At 42.6% G+C, this 20,002-nt stretch overlaps 1 protein-coding gene across 1 annotated transcript in view; it reads left to right on the plus strand.

Annotated features, from left to right (window-relative positions):
* Positions 1-19,159, plus strand: part of LOC133128451 (clathrin coat assembly protein AP180-like) — a 45,797-nt gene extending 26,638 nt beyond the window's left edge. Inside the window, exons 13-26 of the mRNA XM_061241977.1 lie at positions 197-285; positions 832-846; positions 1,041-1,247; positions 2,784-2,885; positions 5,601-5,669; positions 8,033-8,119; positions 9,225-9,245; positions 11,950-12,063; positions 14,107-14,131; positions 14,794-14,878; positions 15,830-15,901; positions 15,985-16,077; positions 16,306-16,397; positions 17,822-19,159. Coding sequence (XP_061097961.1) covers positions 197-285; positions 832-846; positions 1,041-1,247; positions 2,784-2,885; positions 5,601-5,669; positions 8,033-8,119; positions 9,225-9,245; positions 11,950-12,063; positions 14,107-14,131; positions 14,794-14,878; positions 15,830-15,901; positions 15,985-16,077; positions 16,306-16,389 — 1,063 coding nt within the window. The 3' untranslated portion in view covers positions 16,390-16,397; positions 17,822-19,159. The remainder of the gene's footprint in view (positions 1-196; positions 286-831; positions 847-1,040; positions 1,248-2,783; positions 2,886-5,600; positions 5,670-8,032; positions 8,120-9,224; positions 9,246-11,949; positions 12,064-14,106; positions 14,132-14,793; positions 14,879-15,829; positions 15,902-15,984; positions 16,078-16,305; positions 16,398-17,821) is intronic.
* The last annotated feature ends 843 nt before the right edge of the window (positions 19,160-20,002 follow it).

Genomic DNA, 20,002 nt, shown 5'->3' on the forward strand with positions numbered 1-20,002 from the left:
CAAGGACGTTTCACTGCGTGCTTTCACAGTTGTTTTCCGTGCCTCTTCTGACATTGAAATCCCTACGAGGCAGCACATTTCCGTGAGGATAGACATGGGTGATTTCTGTGTGAATGTGAAAATATAAATAAATGATTCATTATTATTTCTTCCCATCTCTCTCTCACTCCCTCCCTCTCTCCCTCCCTACGTGCAGTGCTGTGTCGAATGATTTGCTGGATCTGGACCTCTCCAGTGCCCCAGAGCCCACAGGAGCAGCGGCCGCACCCACATCCTCCTGGGGAGGTAAAATCTGTCACTGCTGATAGAATTACTGTGTGTCGTGTTAGATTTTAGATGTTGTCATGAAGCAAGTTTGAGGCAGTAATATCTGACATTGCTTTTTACAATTTCATCCCTTTACCGTTTTTTTGGCCAGGTCAGGTTTTTTTTTTTTTTTGAGGGGGTGGCGGGTGTAACACTGATTTCATTTAATGTTCTAAATACAGACTAAAGTGGCTCAAACATAGATCAATAAACAAAAATATATTTTACATTTTGTCTAATTATTTGCGTGTATTCTATAACACCTCCCTTACTTGGCTGCAATTCTTGCCCTTAAGTGTTACTGTATTTTCTTATTTACTTACTGGTATGTAGGTATGGTTGCCTTTGATTCAGTTTGCTTTGGTATGCTAGTAGTTATTTTCTATGATAAGTGAAATCTTGTTTAACCACTTCATAAGGCGTGCAGTGCCTTCAGATAAGTGTATGTAATTTCCTCTCACTGTCACCATTTCATCTTCTCCTCACGCTCCTCTACGCTTGCCACGGGGTGACGTCACTTTTCAGATTTGCTTGGGGAGGGTGAGTAAGGGGCAAACACAGACCCCTGCTGGACATTTGCTGTAGCTACATGATGGCAAACACGGGCCTGTCTGTCACCTACTCCTCTTAATCCTCTGTTCTGTTTCCTCAAGGCTAGCCTTGGCAGAAATGTGTCTTTCTCTCTCTTCTTCTCTTTGTTTTGTGTTCGTATCTGCGGGCGTGGTTGATTGCAGACTCCTTGGCTGTTCCCGCGAGCTCCGAAGCTCTTCTGTCTGAACCCACCCTTACTGTAGACTCTGCCTCCACTCCTGCCTCTGCTGCCGCTGTTACACCCACTGCCGCTCCTCCTGATGCCACCGCGGCCCCTCCGGCTGCCACTTTGGCCCCTCCCCCTTCTGCCGCTGTTCCTTCCAGCCCTGGAGACATGGACCTCTTTGGAGGTCAGTTACCATTTCTTCTGGGACTCATGGAAGAAGGGACAGGACTGTTCCAGAACATTCTGCTCCCCTCTTCCCTTTGTGTACTCTTTACTATGATATGAAATAGGTATTTATGGATGGAATGCAATTGGTAATATTTTTGTTGCAGAATATTTCTTCAGTATTATGGGAAGATTTTGCTCCTCTCTATGATGAAGGAATTAATTACTGAATCAGTTGAACTGCAGTGTCTGGTGCTGGGGCTGCCTCGGACTGATTATACCCTCTCTAGCTCTGAGGCTGATCAACTCTAGGCTCAAGTGTTGATCTCTCCGCTTCCAGACTGTAGTGTTGGGCTCATCTCTCCCTCTCTAGACTATAGTGTTGGGCTCATCTCTTCCTCTCTAGACTGTAGTGTTGGGCTCATCTCTTCCTCTCTAGACTGTAGTGTTAGGCTCATCTCTTCCTCTCTAGACTGTAGTGTTGGGCTCATCTCTCCTTCTTTAGACTGTAGTGTTGAGCTCATCTCTCCCTCTTAGACTGCAGTTTTGGGCTCATATCACCCTCTCTAGACTGCAGTTTTGGGCTTAACTCTGTAGTGAACATTCATATCTCTCTTGGATCTGGTGAGGGTTGATCTCTCCTTCTCTAGGTTCTATAGGCCAGTGTTTCTCAACTACAGTCCTCGGGACCTTTTTTTGTTGTAATCAGGAACTGACTGAACCAATCAAACCACTAAAAAGGCTCTTGAATAGTTAAATCAGGTGTGTGAGTTCCCGGTTACTATGACAACCTTCTGGCAAGTGGATCCTGAGGACTGCAGTTGAGAGACACTGCTTGAGGCAGATTTTTTCCCCACTGGACTGTAGTCTTGGGCTGATCCCTTCCCCTCAGGACCATAGTTTCTGGCTGATCTCTACATCTAGTCCTGGTCACTCAGCACAGAGCAGTAGTAAAATTAATTGACTATTGTTTCTCATAATTATATAATAATATTAACAAGGTAACCGTAACCTAAACATATTCCTCCATTTGAATACTCACTGCTGTTAGATTTTTGTGTCTAACTTGTTTGATGTCATGATGGAGTTAAGAGTCAAGCACTTTTATTAATTTCCAAATAGCAATGTAAAAACCAAACAGCCTTGTGCCAGCACACATATGCACACATACACTAATCCACAAACTCACTTACTTTGAAATTATAGACAGCTAGTATAAATATTTATAAATCATCTCCTGTAATCGGACTCATTTTCTATGCAAGGATTGAAATTGAACGAGACTGTGTGACATACTGACATACTGAGAAACAACATTACCAAAATTAGCCAAAGGCTTTTTATATGCTTACAAAACCTGCTTGGCCACAAAACATGCATGCAAGCTCTCCGATGGCGGTGGAGTGCTTTCTGTTCTCATTTCTCTCTCCTCTGCTTTGATTCTTAATTCCTACATTGTCTGTTTCTGCCCTTCCTGATTCCTGTTCCCGTTTCTTTTCCCTCTCGGGTTTTCGGGTTTCCCTTCCCCACCCCCCCACCCCCCCTTCTACTGCAGACTCCTTCTCCGCCCCTCCAGGAGAAACTCAGACTCCTGCAGAAGGGGTGGCCAGAGCGGCCACACCCACACCGGCCGACACTGTCACGGTCCCGGGATCTGGTGGGTGACGAGGCAACATGTTTACTGCCGGGCCGGCAGGGCGGCGTGTGTGTGTGTGTGCGCGTGCGTATGCGTGAGCGTGTTCACCTGGAAGGTCGATCCCATTGCTGTGTGTATTTGAAGCTGGTAATGTGGCCAGGGACCTAGGGTCCTTGGCATCTCCACAGGACCCAGTGCCCACACCTTCCCACAGCGCCTCCACTGGTCCTGTCATATTCTCCTCTCTTCTCTATACTTCATTTCCATTATGCACTGTTCACCTGGTGAGTATTCAGGTCGAACTCTTCTTTCATATGTGTTTTGCCTCATGTACTCACTCGTACTATTTTTTTTTTTTTTTTTTTTTACCAGATAATGTGTACTAAATGCATTTTGTCTTGTTTATTTTACACTAAAATCTGAAAAAGCACATTGGTAAGTATGCAGTTAGGACCCTTCGAACAAGATGAAAATAAGCACCAAATGCCTGTTTAGAAAAACTCAGGTGGAGCATATAATGGCATAGAATTGCAGTAGATTCTAATTATTCATAACTTTCATTATTTCATCAGATTAGTTTTTACTTTCTGTTTGTGTAACTTTAAGTTTACTGCATTATTACAGATAGTGTCTTGGAGCCTAATGGTAAAATGACCAATCAATTGGTGGAGAGATACAGTATGCGTTAGTATTGTGTAACACCCTCCATTCCCTTTTCTGGTCTTATCTTTAAGACCCATTTGTCCCCAGTGAGGGCAGTGCAGACCCATTTGCCCCCACTGAGGGCGGTACAGACCCATTTGCCCCCACTGAGGGCAGCGCAGAAGTTGCTCCGGGGTTGGACCTCTTTGCAATGATGCCTGCAGAGACCAGCGTTGCTGCAGTAATGCCGAATGTGGCCCCCACCCCCGCCACCCCTGTCCCCACCACTCCCTCGCTAGATTTGTTTTGTGGTAATTTGTTCTCCTCGTGCTAGTCATGCTTATCTCTTTTGGCTCTTTTTGTCTGACCGCAGTTGTAAACCATATTAAGCCAAGCGTTATATCACTTATATCACACAATCTATCTCTTTCTCTGTCACACATGCACTGTATTCGGAGCGCTTCACTTTCTGCACACTTTAATGTGTTGTAGATTGAATTATAAATGGGTAAAAATATTATTTTTGCACATTTATTTCAGTCAGACAACTCACAATGAATTAATCAATATTTGTTGAGGTTTAAATGCAAACTTTGGCTTCAAGGCTCTGTCTCTGATCACTCCCTGTTGTAAGCCAGCAACATCCCCTCATGGGGATCTGGAGAAGCGGAGCTCACAGAAAAAATCCTGAAGGCATGATTTTGGAATAAGTGGGATAATTTGAGCAAATGTAACTAGCAAATGCAGCAATAGCATGCAATATGAGCAATGGCAGCATAGGAGTGACAGCATACCAAAACAAGCAATGCAGCAAAAATAGCCGGGCAGCGCTATGGCTTTAGCATGCAGAATGAGCCAGACAGCAGCATGATTTCCAGAGCAGGGTAATATGAACAATGCATCTCGGCTAGCAAGCAGCACAGCATGAGCAGCTCAAAATGAGCAAGGGCCTTGGTTTTTGTGTGACATTCAGTGTGAATTATGGGACCTTATATACACATTCTAAACTATATCCAATCAATTCAATTTGCCACAGGTGGACTCCACATTCTAGACCAGCGTTACAGCTGGCCACAGTGTCTGCAGGCATTTGCTTCAACCGTGCACTATACCACCTGATTTCACTAGCTTAGCTGGTGTAGCGCACAGTAGGAGCGAATACCCGCAGACACTGTCGCCCACAGGACGTGAAGTTGGGTAAAGCTGTTCTAGACACATCTCAAGGATAATTAAAGCATTTTGATAGCAAAGGGCCTGAATACTTATGTAAATGTGAATGATTTCTAATAAATTAGCAGAAATGTCTAAAAACGTTTTCACTTTGTCATCATGGGTTATTGAGTGTAGATTCCTGGGCAGAAACACAATGAAGTGCAAAAAGTGAAGGGGTCTGAATACTTTCTGCCACTGTTCATACACACTTGCATGCGCTCACATGTACACACACAAACACACACTCACACGTACACACACAAACTCACACTCACACATACACACACAAACACACACACAAAAACTCAGATCTCCTGTGTCCGAAATCCTTGAACACGAACAACACCAGTAAGCATTGCACAGCCGTCTCCCAACTCCATAATCTGCTCTACCGTTTCAGTTAAAAATGTCATTTACACATAACAGAAGCTTATTTTAGTTTTGCTATCTTTCAATTTCTATGCATGGCATTCCCTGATTCTCCTCACATTGCTTTTAACAGTTTTTTTTATTTTTTATCAGTTTGTATGTGCCTGCATTTGCTTATGTTACCATGTTTATTTGATTATTAATGTGTGTGTCCCTGTTCATAGATTTATTTGATTCTATGCCTGATCAAAGCTCCACTGTAGCTCCCAAAGCCGAAGCAACTCCTAGTCTAGACCTGTTCGCTGCAGGTACAGAGACGACGTTTGAGTTTTGAATTGAGTTTTTTCTTCATTTTACTCAGCACATCTCTGTCTTTTGGGCGATTTATGTCCTCCGCTCTTTGTTTCCTCTGTGTGGTTTGTGTGACCTCATGTGTGGAGTGCTGCGAGTCCCCGCCGTGAGTCCCTCCCCTTCTGCTCTCTCTCACCCCCTGTCTCCTCTCGCCCCCGGAAGCTGTTCCGGCAACCTCGCGCGGGCCCTCTCCCTTACCCGACGCCAATCTGACCGCTGACCTCCTGTCCGGTGAGTTCCCAGGGCTCTCCTTCCTGCGTCTCACTTCCTGTGTCTCACTTCCTGTTTACATGCCAATCCAGCGTGGCACAGAGGCACAGGGCCTCTGGGCAGGGGCGGATCGAGGGGGTGGCCCAGGCCATTACCTTCCACGACCAAATGCAGCAGACGCTTATTGGATAGGTTTCTAGTGCTTATTTTGGTGATAGCGTGACACTGGCACATATGCGTCATTTGTACAAGACCATTGCATCCTAAAAGTTAAGGTAAAGATGCAGTACAGGTAGTCCAGAGGAAAAAAAAACAGGCTGTGAAACGTTACCAGTGTGGACAGTTGTCCATTGCCCCTCTTTGGCCTCCTCATTCCGGCCCAGTCAGGCTTGAGAGCTCTCTATTTCACTAGCGCTCAGAGAACTTCCTTTGTTTCCATTGCCCTTGACATCCTAGTGTCTTGAGTCTATGATATAAAAGGAGGATTTATCTTCATTTCATTCATCATATTGAATATAATTAATCTGCAATTATGATAAAGTGCTCTCTGAGTGTGTAATTGAATAAGTGATTTGAAGCTCAGATGAAAATGCACAAACTAAACAACAAAAGTATTCTGTACTGATGAGCCAAAATATTATGACCACCTGCCTAATATGCTGTCCATAAGCAGCCAAAAACAGCTTTGACCCGCTGAGGCATGGACTCTACAAGACCTTTGAAGTATCTTGCACTGAGATGTTAGAAGTAGATCCTTGTAAGTTGCGAGTTGGATCTGCCTTGGATTGGACTTGTTGTTCCAGCACATTTCACAGATGCTTGATCAGATTGAGATCTGGGGAATGTGGAGGCCAGGGCAAAACCTCAAAAACTCTTCATCATGTTCCTCAAACCATTCCCAAACAAATTGTGCAGTGTGGCAGGGGGCATTATCCTGCTGAAAGAGGCCACTTGCATAGGGGAGTACCGTTGCCATGATGGGGTGTACCTGGTACGCATCATTGTTTAGGTTAGCGGCGTGTGTGTGCACTTTTGACAGTGGACAGGGTTAAGAATGGACACTCTGACCAGCTAGGCAGCCCCATATGGAGCAGGGTGCTATGCACTGTGTGTTGTGACGTGATAGCCGTTGGTGTCCTTGTGCATCGATGAGCCTTGGGCACCCAACACCCTGTTGCCGGTTCTTGGTTTGCCCCTCCCCGGACCACTGTCAGTAGGTACTCCCCACGCCACAAGTCTTGCCATTTCTGAGATGCTCCGGCCCAGTCATCTGGCCATAACAGTTTGGCTTTTGTCAGAGACTTTACGCTGAGGCCTTTACACCTGCCCATTTGTCCTGCATCCAACATGTTATCTACGAGAACCAACTGTTCGCTTACCATCCAATACATCCCAGACCTTGATATCCACCGTTATTATGAGGTAATCAGTGTTACCGCTTCATCTGTGTGTGGTCATAATGCTTTGGCTCATCAGTATCCTCCTCTTCTAGTTCAGTTTATCTTAACAACATCATTTGCCCTAGGAGGCTTTTTTGAGGTGCCTTAAATGCACCTGCTGGAAACTTGCAGTATTTCAGACATTACAAAATTACCAGCTAATTTATGGCCTTGATCTTGTGGCATTAAAGGGAGAAAACATCTCATTAGCTATCATAAAACCAAACGTCTCCCATACCCGGTAATTTAGACCTCTCAAACAAACCTCTTCTGAAATTCCACTGCCGTTTCACTTATAGTCTCATCACAAAATGACCAAAATTGAGTTTGACATGCCTTTATTCTTATTCTGTTTGAACCTATTTTTCCCCAAACCTCCCCTGTGGTCCACACTTTTCTGTGCCCCAAGAGAGTCTTCACTTTGGCCATTTTGTTGTTTTATGGCATAGCTCAGAGCCGGCTTATTTCTTGTCCTCACAATGCTGAGTGCAGTATTCACTCCCCAGGCCTTATTCGCATGGGAGGTATGGTGGTCACAGATCAAATATCAGGGTATGCCCCTTGTCAGTACGGCACAGAGTTTCTCAGGTTTTCCTGAAACTATTTTTAGGGTCGCCTTTAGAAGTGATCACAAGATCAGGCTTTGACTCCTTTCTGTGTGTGTTCATGTGTGTGTGTGTGTGCCTGTGTTTCTGTGTGTGTCGCCTGTGTGTGTGTGTGCATGCATGTGTGTACAGTACGTTTGTGTACGTGTGTGTCTGTGTGTTTCTATGTGTGTGTCACCTGTTTGTGTACATGCATGTGTGTGTGTGTGTGCATGCATGTGTGTACAGTATGTTTGTGTACGTGTGTTTCTATGTGTGTCGCCTGTTTGTGTACATGCGTGTGTGTGTGTGTGCATGTAGCAGCAGTAGTATCTCCTGACCTGTACACTGTTTCCTGCAGATGCATTTTCTACCCCAGCTGCCCCTCTCGCTGCTGCAGCTTCTCCTGCCAAAGTGGATGCCGGTGGAATGCTGGACCTGTTTGGGGGTGTGTACCTCATCCATCTTATCCCATGATGCTCCCTGTGACTGAAGCTGGGCATTTCAATTATCATGCCGCTTACTGTGAGTCAGAGAAAGGGTCCTATTAGCAATGCTCAGCTCCTGACCAGCCCTCTGGGAGTAACGGTGAACGGAGGAATCTAAATGAAGCTCTGACTCAGTGTGGGGTTTACTGAGAAAGAGAGCCAACATGGAGGTCAGTGTCAAAGAGATTCCCTGCAGCCAAATGAACCACGTGACTTAGAAGCTCCAGCAGTGCAGGACACTACACCGTCTGCTTTCATACTTTCAGTTTTTGGAGCCTTTTACAGTATGTATGCAAGATGGTGCAGACCAATTGAGGTTGACACATGCAAACCAATGTCCCCCGTTGTGGAAATCATCCTTTGATGAATGCTTGTTTTTGGGAGTTTGAGCTACTGAAGTGGTGCATAAGGGCTGACACTTTCAGGCAAATCTTCACCTGTTTCTTATTGTCCTGTTTCCTTCTGCAGATGAGGCTCAGGAGGCTTCTGGGCCCGCAGCATTCTTCATATATATTATATGTTGAAATGACGTTCCTTTTGACATGCACTTTGTCACAGAGTGTTATTAGTTATACTGTAGATGCAGACTGAAAAGTAGCATTGCCTGTTATTACTTGAGCTGTATATTCTAGACTACAGAGTTAGCTCTTAGTGTGATTGGTTGTAGAAGTAGATCTCCGAGGTAACTGCGGGTGTGATTGGTTGTAGAAGTAGATCTCCGAGGTAACTGCGGGTGTGATTGGTTGTAGAAGTAGATCTCCGAGGTAACTGCGGGTGTGATTGGTTGTAGACCCAGATGTCAGAGGTAGCTCTGAGCATGATTAGTTGTAGACATAGAATGCCACAGCAAATTGGGATCGAAGAGGTGGTGTGTGGAAGTTGGATATGGAGCTATATAATAATATTGTGTGTCTGTGTGTATGCGTGAACATGCATATGTGTGTCAAACATAATTCCCTGCTCTTTTGTATCCAGTGTCCCGACAGTATGGGTGGTGAGTCTAACCCTTCTCTGTCCTCATGCTGCGTTGTGGATTGCCTGCTTCCCCTTGGATTGAAACGGCAGATTCGTTTGGTGGTTCTGGCGGTGAGTCCCAGCCTTCCACTCCAGGGGCCCCTGATGTTCATCAGCTTACTAGCCATGCCCATTCTTTATCTGACCACAGCACCTGCTGCATTACATGGCCATTACATCTAACCACACCCCTTCTGAATTCAGTCATACCCATTATATCTAACCACACCCTTTCTGCCATTATCATGCCCATTATCTCTGACCACACTCTTTCTGCCATTAGTCATGCCAATTACATCTAACCAAACCCCTTCTGAATTCAGTCATGCCCATTATATCTAACTACTCCCTTTCTTCCATTCGTCATGCCCATTCTTTATCTGACTACACCCTTTCTGCATTTAGTCATACTATTATCTCTAACCACACCCCACGTCATTAGTCATGCCCAAAATAAAAAAAACTTTCAGATCCAATAGCAGCGTATTTCATGAACATGGCAATAGTTCTCCTATAAGATACAATAGAACTTCAGAGAACTTATTCTTTGAACAAATTCAAATCAGAACAAAAGGGAATCTTTTAGCACTGCTAAAAGATATGGTCAAAAATCAGATCGTTCATCGAAGATGCAAGAGTTAGTAGGCTACTGAAAAGGCGCATTGTGAAAAAATATGAAAAAATAAATAATGAATGATCTAATGAAATACAGATTACCACTGATTTATTGATATCAATTAAATATAAGGATTATAACTTGAGAATGGGAGCCTGTTTTAATTCAATTTAATTTGATCCCAAAATCGTAAATAGCTTCAGTGTATTTTCGTAATACTTTCAAATGTGCTAACATTTCAGAGCTCTGATCGACCATCATTGTTAATGCATTCCTAATGCATCTTCATGAACTATGTCCAGTGTCTAATGAGGGAGGGTCAGGAGGAGGTGGGACGGAGAGGGCATATTGTAAACTCCACTCCCTTCCCTTCCTCGTAGGCCTCATGAGTCTCACCCCTGCAGCAGCACCTGCCCAAAACAATCTCATGCAGCCAACATTTAATGCAGGCTTTGGCTCAGCCCCAGCGCCCCCTGGTGGCGCGGAGGCTTCAAGTAAGAAATTGGGCTCATTCCAAGAACTTATTTTTCACATCTTCGCGGTCCGCCATCTTTAGGGACCTTCCAACCCGTTCGGACCAACCAAATTTTGGGAGCTAGAGGTTAGGAACACCCATTAAGGAAAAAAAAGAAGTATTTTTCTGGAAAGCGTGACGAATAAATGATTAACTTGTGGCCCACCTCTCTCCATCTGGCCACACATCTGCCACGTCTTTAACTGACGTGGCTTCGAATTGATGTTTGTAGGAGCATTCTGTTTGCTTAATTCACGTTCTCTTGATTTCCCAGTATTCACTTCTTTTTCTAGCCTATCTGAGTGGGTGGAGCTAGGAGAAGATAAAGGAGCCAGGAAAATAATGTTAAAGGTGGAGAAAAATAACCAATTGGAATGAGCCCACTGGCTTGTGGTGCTGATTATGTGGTGAATCTGTTTTTTGCTGAATGGAGGGCTAAGCCTTGGATTCTAAAGTTTGCACTATGGGTTTTTTTCTTCTTAATTGAGAAATATAGTAAGGGCAAAGTAATTAATCCAATGTTACTAGGAATTGACTTATTACAAAAAGAGTGAAATCTCCTCCATCAAAGATTTTGAACTGATGCTCCCATTGCACACTGCCCTTGGGTTGTACTGATAATTATGTGCATATGTATGCTTGCATGTATGCAAGCATGTGTGCATGTTGATGTGTGAGAAGACCTACTGCTACTACAGAGGTGTCTGTGCGTGCAACTGCAGCTGCTCTTCTATGTTCTGAAGATGCAACGGATACTACTGCTTAAGGCTTAATTCCTCAACTCTCTCTCTTCCTCTCTCCCTCTCTTCTGTGTCCCAATGCTGTCTACCCAATCCCTCCCCATTACTCGTTACTTGATTTTCCGTCTGTGTATGTATGTGTGTGTATGTATGTGCGTATGCATGTTTGTTTCTGTGTGTGTGTGTGGGTGTATGTATGTATGTGTGTGTGTGTGTGTGCACGCATGTGTGGATATGTGTTTATACGCATGTTTGTGAGTGGGTGTCTATGCCTATGCGTATGTGTGTGTGCATGTATGTATGTATGTACATGTTTGTGTGCACGTGAATGCACATGCTTGCATGCATGTGTGTATGTGCATGTCGTCTGCCTGTCTGCCTTTCTCCTGCGTCACACTCCCTGTGTGATTGGTGAGTCCTGGCTTCTTAACCAACTATCGTCATTGTGCATTGCAACATACGTGTTTATAGCTTCCTGACAAGTCTGCAGTTTTAGGGATTCATAGAGCACTGAATCCTGCATAATGTACGCGACGTAATTGCATTTTAATTTTTTTTGTGGTCAGTATCTCACTCTGAATTAAATAGTGAATGCTAATAAAGGGAATATGATAATATTCTTTAGTAAAATACATAGTATATTTGAAATAACGTACACAATGAACATTTTTTGCGTATGGTTGAACCTGGCTTCGGTATGTTTTATATGTGTGTAGTTTTATTAGCCAGCCTGTAGTGATTAGGTTAAATTGTTGTTGTGGTGATTGTCCTATGTGGTCCTCGTAGTAATCTGTAGCTTGAGCCCTCGTTAGCGGAATTAGCGAGGACTGCGCTGGCTGTGTAATCTGCACTGTGGCGTGTCGGTACGTCTGTAATGCTCTGTCCATCCCTCCCCCTTGTCTGAAGCGTTTGACGGATTAGGCGAGCTGCTCATGCCAGCAGTGACACCCCAAGGGCCCTCCTCGCCCGGAAAAGCCATCGGAGGCGACCTGGACTCCTCCCTGGCCAACCTGGTTGGGAGTATGTATCAAACAGACGTGTGTTATTACATTTATGCATCACGGAAAGAAGAAACATGGCAGGCAAAGCGTCCTGGAGGTTGTTTATTTATCTGTGACTGCACAACCTACATTAATTCCACATGAACCAAGGCTATTTGCAACAGAAATATCGTCACACTAAATGCAGTTATTAATGCAATTATTTGAAATGTAAAATTATTTTAGCAGTTTTACATTTACTTTAACATGTACTGGTTTGCCATTGCTCTGCATAGTTCTATATAGGAACCCGATGTGGGTGGCCTGTAGCGTAGTGGTTAAGGTACGTGACTGGGACATGCAAGGTCATTGGTTGGATCCCCGGTGTAGCCACAATAAGATCCGCATAGCTGTTGGGCCCTGCATTGCACTAGGGGAGGATTGTCTCCTGCTTAGTCTAATCAACTGTACGTTGTTCTGGATAAGAGAGTCTGCCAAATGTCATTAATGTAATGTAATGATTAAGGTCACTTTCTCAGACTTCCATGTTATTTTGGGTTGACGCTACAACTGATAGCTTGTGGGCACCTGGTGTGTTGTTGCGAGGAGCAAATATACCGGTTATCCAAGGAATCAGACCCACCCTGCCACTGGTGGAAAGAAACCAACTGTTTCCTACCACTGTGGACTCCCAGTCATGTGTAGGTAGTAGCAAATGCCACCACTATAAGGCCTGGGCTTGCCAACCAAAACACGATTAATCTCATCTGTATTTTCTATTAACTACCCAGTGAGCAAAAGACGGAATCTAGACTGATCTACTCGTCGAGAGCTGGAAAGCTTGAGCTTGGCCCCGTGATTCCGGGGCAATCCGGGGCGCTTTTTGTGTGCGGTGGTCCTCCTTGCCGAGTTCCTCCCCCCACCCTCAGAGCAGCGGCCCAATTATGCCACTCCCTTGTGCACCGACCGCACTCGGCTTTGGCAGCGTGCAACTGCATCAAACTGATGCAGTTGGTCATGATACCGTGATACCGTGGCATCATGGTCTGATGCCACGGCACACCTGAGAAATGTTTTAACATAAACAGATTAGTTCAGCTTCAATTTCACCTGAATATAGTCTGGGTTCGTCCAAGTTGGCCAGAAACATTTCACTTTTCAACCGAATATAGTTGGGTTTGCTAACAAACTTATTTATAAACCCCTTAGAACTATATTTTTAATCTGAATATTTACTCTTGACTGTAAGACATACTGACAATGAAAGCAAATGCATTAACATGTAGCCATGAACACATCTGATGTGGGTGTTTGTGACTGGTGAAGCTGGCTCGCCTCCGTTATTACTTTCACTTCGACATCTGGTTTAAAACCTTAACTATATTTATACTCAGAATTTGGCATTAAGGCATACAGATTATGAAAGCCTAGATACTGTTCTACGAAATGAAGATGAAAGTGTATTTTATATTTTTACATAAACATTGATTTATGTGAAATTGGCTGTCCTGACTTACGACTGATTATGATAGAATACACATATTTGGTTGAAAACAGAAAGGTTTCTAGCCGACTAGGACTTACGCAGGCTATGTCTAGGTCAGGGGTCGGCAACCCTGGTCCTGGAGAGCCGCAGGGTACGCTGGCTTTCGTTGTTACTTTGCACTTAATTGATCAATTAATGCAATTGATCACAGTTAACTCGCCTCACCTGGTTTCTTGGGTCTGAATCGGTTGCTGGTATTAAGGCGAAAATAAAAACCAGCACACCCTGCGGCTCTCCAGGACCAGGGTTGCTGACCCCTGGTCTAGGTGATGCCTGAGCTAAATTGGGACTGCGTTTTGACACAAATTATTCTGTTTGTGTCAAAACGTCTCTGACCCAGATTTCTAGCCCTCTATATGTCTAGATTCTGTCTTTTGCTCACTGGGTAAGAACATCTGCTGATGTTGTGGTGGTCCAGCAGAACAGTGACCTCTAGTGGTGGGAGGTAGGGTTGCAGTGTGTCCTCTTCTTGCCCTCTGAGGTACAGCTGGGGAACAGCGCACAGACTGCAACATGACCCTGTTCTTTCTCTTACAGATCTAGGAATGGGGAATCAAAATAAGTAAGAGCACAACTTATTATTTTTTTCCTATACATACTTCTACCTGATTGCCCTTTCAAACATATGACCTAATTATAGTCAAACAGTGCAGAATTGTTACAGCTTACACTTGCATGGTCATTACATTAAAACACTACATACATACACTTTTTTTCCATTGAAGCTCCTGAGATTATTTAAATAGAGTTGAGTCAATAACCTCAAACTGAGTTGACTATTGTGACCACATTAGCCATCTATCTTTGGTGTTTGGGGCTTCCTTTGAACCTTGAACTTTAACCCTGTGGCTGGAATACAGTGCAGGCTATATTATCAGTTGGGTAACTATGTAATTATGAGGCAGGTAACTCCTGTTAAAATTCCCCCAGAATGCATCAGTCAAGTACTTAATGTACTCATAGTATGCATTTTGGAGACAAATGATGTCAGTTTCAATGATACATGACATAATTATATTATTAAAGGAATAAATACGCTTGATATGTTTTAAGAAATGTAGCAAAGACTAACTCTTTCTGATTGAGAATTCCATAATTTGGCACCCTTAAACCAGGAAGCTTGATCACTCATTTAAAGACGGTTCCTAATCATTCATTTATCGATTGAGTGCTTCATTTGTTTGCTGATTGATTGATTGATTGACTGGCCTTTCTGTCCCACAGGGACATGCAGTGGAATGAGAAGAAGATGACAGGAGGGGCCAGCTGGCAGCCTCAGGTAGCTCCCACCTGCTGGGCTCCTCAGATGGTAAATGTTGTGTGTAGTGCTGTGGTGGTGTGCAGGAAGCCGAAGGAGAGGTGTTCAGGGAGGTGGCTCTCTTCTGCCTATTAATATGTGTACCCCTCAAACCACAATACTGGACTGTCATGTTTTTGTTTCCTTAAATGGGCGTTAGTACACTATATTGGTTAGTGACCCGTTCTTGTAATTCATGTTGGCTTGATTCCAGAAGTGGTTCTAGAATATATTGAGGTGGCCATTTTTAACTATCAGTTGGGCTTCCTTTTCCTTTTCATAGAGAAATATAATACGAAAGTATATTAATTTATACTTGTCGTATGAGTGTTGAATGACGAAAATGACGCATTTTCAACTGAAAAAGTGTAGTGCGACACTTTTTCTCTGTTGTATGGCTGTAGAATTTTGTTATGAACTTGAACACATTTTCAATTGAAACAAATGTCCTCAACAATGTCCCACACAACAATAGCTAAAAAAACGAAGTTTTAACTAGTTTAAACCATATTTATTCTTTATATCAAACATTTTCATGTTCTTATTCCTTCCTGTGTTTCTGTGGAAACAAAATTTTGACGGCCCAGACTTGTGAAGATCAGTTAGGCAGAGTTTTGGCATTGTGCATATTTCCCAGTGCTGTCTTTGTTACTATTCATAGAGTATATATGTATAGAGTATATACCCATGGAAAAAACATGGACTGATTTTTGTACACTGTACATTCACCTATCCAATCCAATTAAGCTTTTGGTCCAACTAGGATCTCTACCACTACATAAGAAAACATGTTAAATGGACACATGGAAATGGAAAAATAAATATATGTGCAGTGTGCATAGTCAGTTTGTGTTTGTGCCAGTACATCAGTGTGTTTGTGTAGTGTTGGTTGCATGTGTGTTTGGTGGTGTGTGTCCTCTAAGTGTAGTACAGTAATGTCCCTATCCCCACGCCCGCCCCCAGCCCGGCCCCTCCCCCGGGCCTGTTGCAGGAGGTATGGTTCCTCCCATGGGGGTGCAGCTTGGATTCGGCATGGTAAGACAGCTGGGAGAATGTTCCAGAATGTTCCCCTGTGTGAGGGGGGCTCTTTGTCTCACATCCTGCCTCTCCTCCTGCAGCCTGCAGGTGGAGCTGGAGCTCCCATGATGTTCTCTCAGCCAATGAGGCCACAGTTTCCTGCGGGAGGAGCACCTGGAGCACCGGGTGCATCGGTAATAACACACACACGCGCGCAAACGCAAACACACACACACATACACGCTCACACACACACACACACACACACACACACACACACACACACGCTCACACACACATGGGCACACACATACACACACACATGCGCACATACACGCACACACGCTCATACACACATACATGCACACACACGTACAGAACCTTACACTCCCTTACTGTTTCTTGTCGAATATCTCTCTTAGGTGTCCCCAGCTGCTCAGAGCCCCAGAAAGCCACCTCCCACAAAAGATCCCCTGGCTGACCTCAATATCAAAGACTTCTTATAAACTCCCAGGTGAGTATATAACCCTCCAGCCCCAGGCATTAGTTTACCGTAATGTCCTTTCCCAGATGCGTTGTAAAGAACTTGTGCATCTTGTGAATCTTTCTCCTGGTGCACAAGTCAACCTCAAGTTTCAAGACTGCTTATTCTTATCCTGATATTCATATGAGATAAATATCAGCCTCATACCTACATTTTGTGTACTGGTATATCTTCCTAAATCCAAGCAAATTTTTTTTTTGGAAATCTACACGCAACAAGGGACATTCAATCGAAAAGTAAATTATATTTTTGAAACTACTGTCACTGCATGTTTTTGTCACATAAGACAGTGGTTTTCAAACGGAAAATCAGACCATATTTTAAGACAAATTTATACATCAATGCAGGTAATTCTAAAGGGTTCACTTACTTTTTCTTGCCGTAGTAGGTTAGTGGTACAAGAAAGTACTATTATTGAGGTACATTGTCAGGTAGCGAGTGTCTTCCACAATGTGTGTCTTTCCTTCTGATTGGTTGATATTTCTATCATGTCCCTTTCCGTAATGTTGCCTACATGGCAAAAAAAATTTATTAATAGAAAAAATTTACATCTTTAAGTGTAGCCTACAAAAAAAGTGGTCTATGCTAAGGTTGGTTTAAAAACTCCCCCATTTCTAGCAGCATGATTAAGACACATTTTATTAGACGCTTTTTACAGTGAAATTGCCCATGTGCTAAATATTTTGTCACGTATTTTATTTTTAAAACATTGAATATCCTTTAAACTGCTGACATTATACTCACTGATTTGATCCTGTTGGGTCCACCTGACATCTATCTAGAGCATACTGTATGTATGCAGTCTCCCTCAGGCCTCTCTACCATGTGCAGAAACATTTTAAAAAGAGCTCCATAATTCTTGGCACCATTGATGAGTATGCACAAAACATTCTGTAAACTAAACTAAAATATAATAGTGTATAGTTTACAGTTATCATCAGCTTTTTGGTAATAAAAAAAGACATCTATTTTCAAATAAAATATGCATTTAGTTGCTGCCACGTGATTGGCTAATTAAATATTTGCATTACCAAGCTGGTGTACAGGTCTACCTCATAAAGTGCCCAGTGAGTGTAGTTCCTCTAGATTGTGATGGACTAAATTAAGTCAAATATAGATGATTATCAGTGTAGTTTACTAAATGCAGCATAGTTTACTCAGTGCACCAACATTTCTGGAGCCCACTGTAGATTAATATCTGTGTTATTTATTATATGCCTAAGGGTTGCGTGTTTCAGTATTGTCAACTCATACAGCCAATTATATTATTTATTATACAAATGACCTATTTATATTATTGATTATATTCTCAGAGGATATTGTTCTTGAACTGAAATTCAGGTGTGTTTTCAGGTAAATTCAGGTGTGTGATACAAGTCTATGCTGTTCCTCAGGTGCTGTATTACTGGGCTGTCTGCTGAAGAACACAGGTCCTTTTTTCTCTCCCCCTGTTGACCAATGTTGTACTGTAGCACAAACTGTAAAAGTGAACCATATGAAAAATGTGATTGTCATAGTGTTATACTTTAATTTAAAAGGCAAAAAAAAATTTTTTGACTCTGGTTTTAAGTGTCTGTGGTGGTGAAAAGCAGGGGTTTCTTTGGCAAGGCCTTCCCACACATACCTGCCCCGCTAACTTATGATCAGCTGTGGGATGGCTAAGATATATAATATCTTTATTGTATATAATTCTTATTGTCATGTCCCAGCCCATTATGTTCCTGCTGTTATAAATATAAATATATATATATATCCGTTCAAGATAATATTGGTGTGACTCTGATATCAAATTGTAGATGTTACGTGACCATTATCATCCATAATCAGTCCAGCTTTACTTTGGAATAAATATAAATATATAAATATTAATTATATATAATTATGTATTAACATGTCAACGCTCCTGTACCTTCACCATTAAACCATCCAGTGTACCTGTATGTTTTTTCTTCTATTGTTCCTTGTATTGTGTGCTACAAGACTTTTAAGACTTAACGTGTTGCTTTGTTCAGTATGTTAAACTACAAAACTATATGCAAGATGTTGTATTGACAGATTACATTTTCATCTTGGTAGCAAGAGGAAATGTATCAGGTATTGGTTACATTCATACATTTTCAGCTCTGGTGTTCTGGCATCCTAATGAATGCACTCATTTAAGGTGACTGACAGGTGTTGCGTGTATGGAGGAGTTGGGGTCTCTATTGTGTTAACCCAGCATAAATGCTCTGTGCACCCCGTCTTTGCTGTTGGTCTAACAGTCCTAGGTAATCTTGTATTGTAATGAATCTGGCTCAAAAATGTTATTTTTGTATTACCATGTAAGAAAAAACAACCAGACAATGCTATGGTTCTTAACCTCCAGAACAAATATTGCTCACCTCTGTCAATGCATGTATTCTTTCTTCCACCCCTCCTGGTGAACAGTGGTATAGCAGTTAAGGTTCTCTGTCCAGAAGAAATGGCTGTTGATCAGTGTTAACTGTGTGTCCTGATGAGGTCTGTAGAGCCACTGGAAGCTGCATGACTGTAGACTCTAGGGACCAGGTGTACTGGATGCTTTGTGAATTGTACCATTCTAAGTGACTGTGACCACAACTGTTGTAAAGAAATAATGGATAGAAAAAAAGAAAACTCGAGTTTGGTTCTGGTTTCTGTTTCTGTGTTTTAACGCCCACTACCAAGTGCATGTATTCCCTTTGAAATGCAATAAATTCACTGATCTAAAGAAACTTATTCAGATCCACTGTGTCCCCCCACTTAGGAATCCATGTCTGATCCGCTCCTGTCATATACAATATGCACTATATTAGGACTTCTTTTTTAGACTGCTGTTGTAGCCTATATACTTAAGAGGCTTGTCACATTGTGTGTTCAGAGATGCTCTTCTGCATACCACTGTAACGTGTGATTATTTGTGTTACTGTCACCTTCCTGTCAGCTTTGACCAGTCTGGCCTTTCACTGGTCTCTCTCATTAACAAGGAATTTTTGCCTGCAGAACTGCTTCTTTTTGTTTTTTTGCACCATTCTCTGTAAACTCTAGAGACTGTCGTGTGCGGAAATCCCAGGAGGTCAGCAGTTTCTGAGATATTCAAATCGGCACCAACAATCATTCCACAGTAAAAAGTCACTTAGATCACATTTCTTCCCTATTCAGACATTTGAAAAACAGCTGAACCTCTTGACCATTTCGGCATACTTTTATGCATTTAGTTACTGCCACATGATTGGCTGATTAAATATTAGCATTAACTAGCTGGTGTACCTAATTTCTCAGTGAGTGTATGAATGCTATGTTAAAGAAGGGTAAAATCCTGATCCAAAATTATATACATTATATATATTTTAATGTACATGAAAGTATACAGTACATTATTTCACATTGCAAGAATGTAGATTTATGCATTAAGTTATTTTTTGGCCATTTTGGCTCAAGACATTGCCATATGGACTGTACATATTGCTTCGTTCCTGTTATTTTGTTAGGAAAGTTAGTGGAATCATAATGAAACATGATTTACCACTGATTTAGTGTTAATATGTACATTCTACAGTCCATGGAGACAGTAAGTA

The sequence above is a fragment of the Conger conger genome, chromosome 5 (genome assembly GCF_963514075.1).
Source record: "Conger conger chromosome 5, fConCon1.1, whole genome shotgun sequence".
NCBI lineage: Eukaryota > Metazoa > Chordata > Actinopteri > Anguilliformes > Congridae > Conger > Conger conger.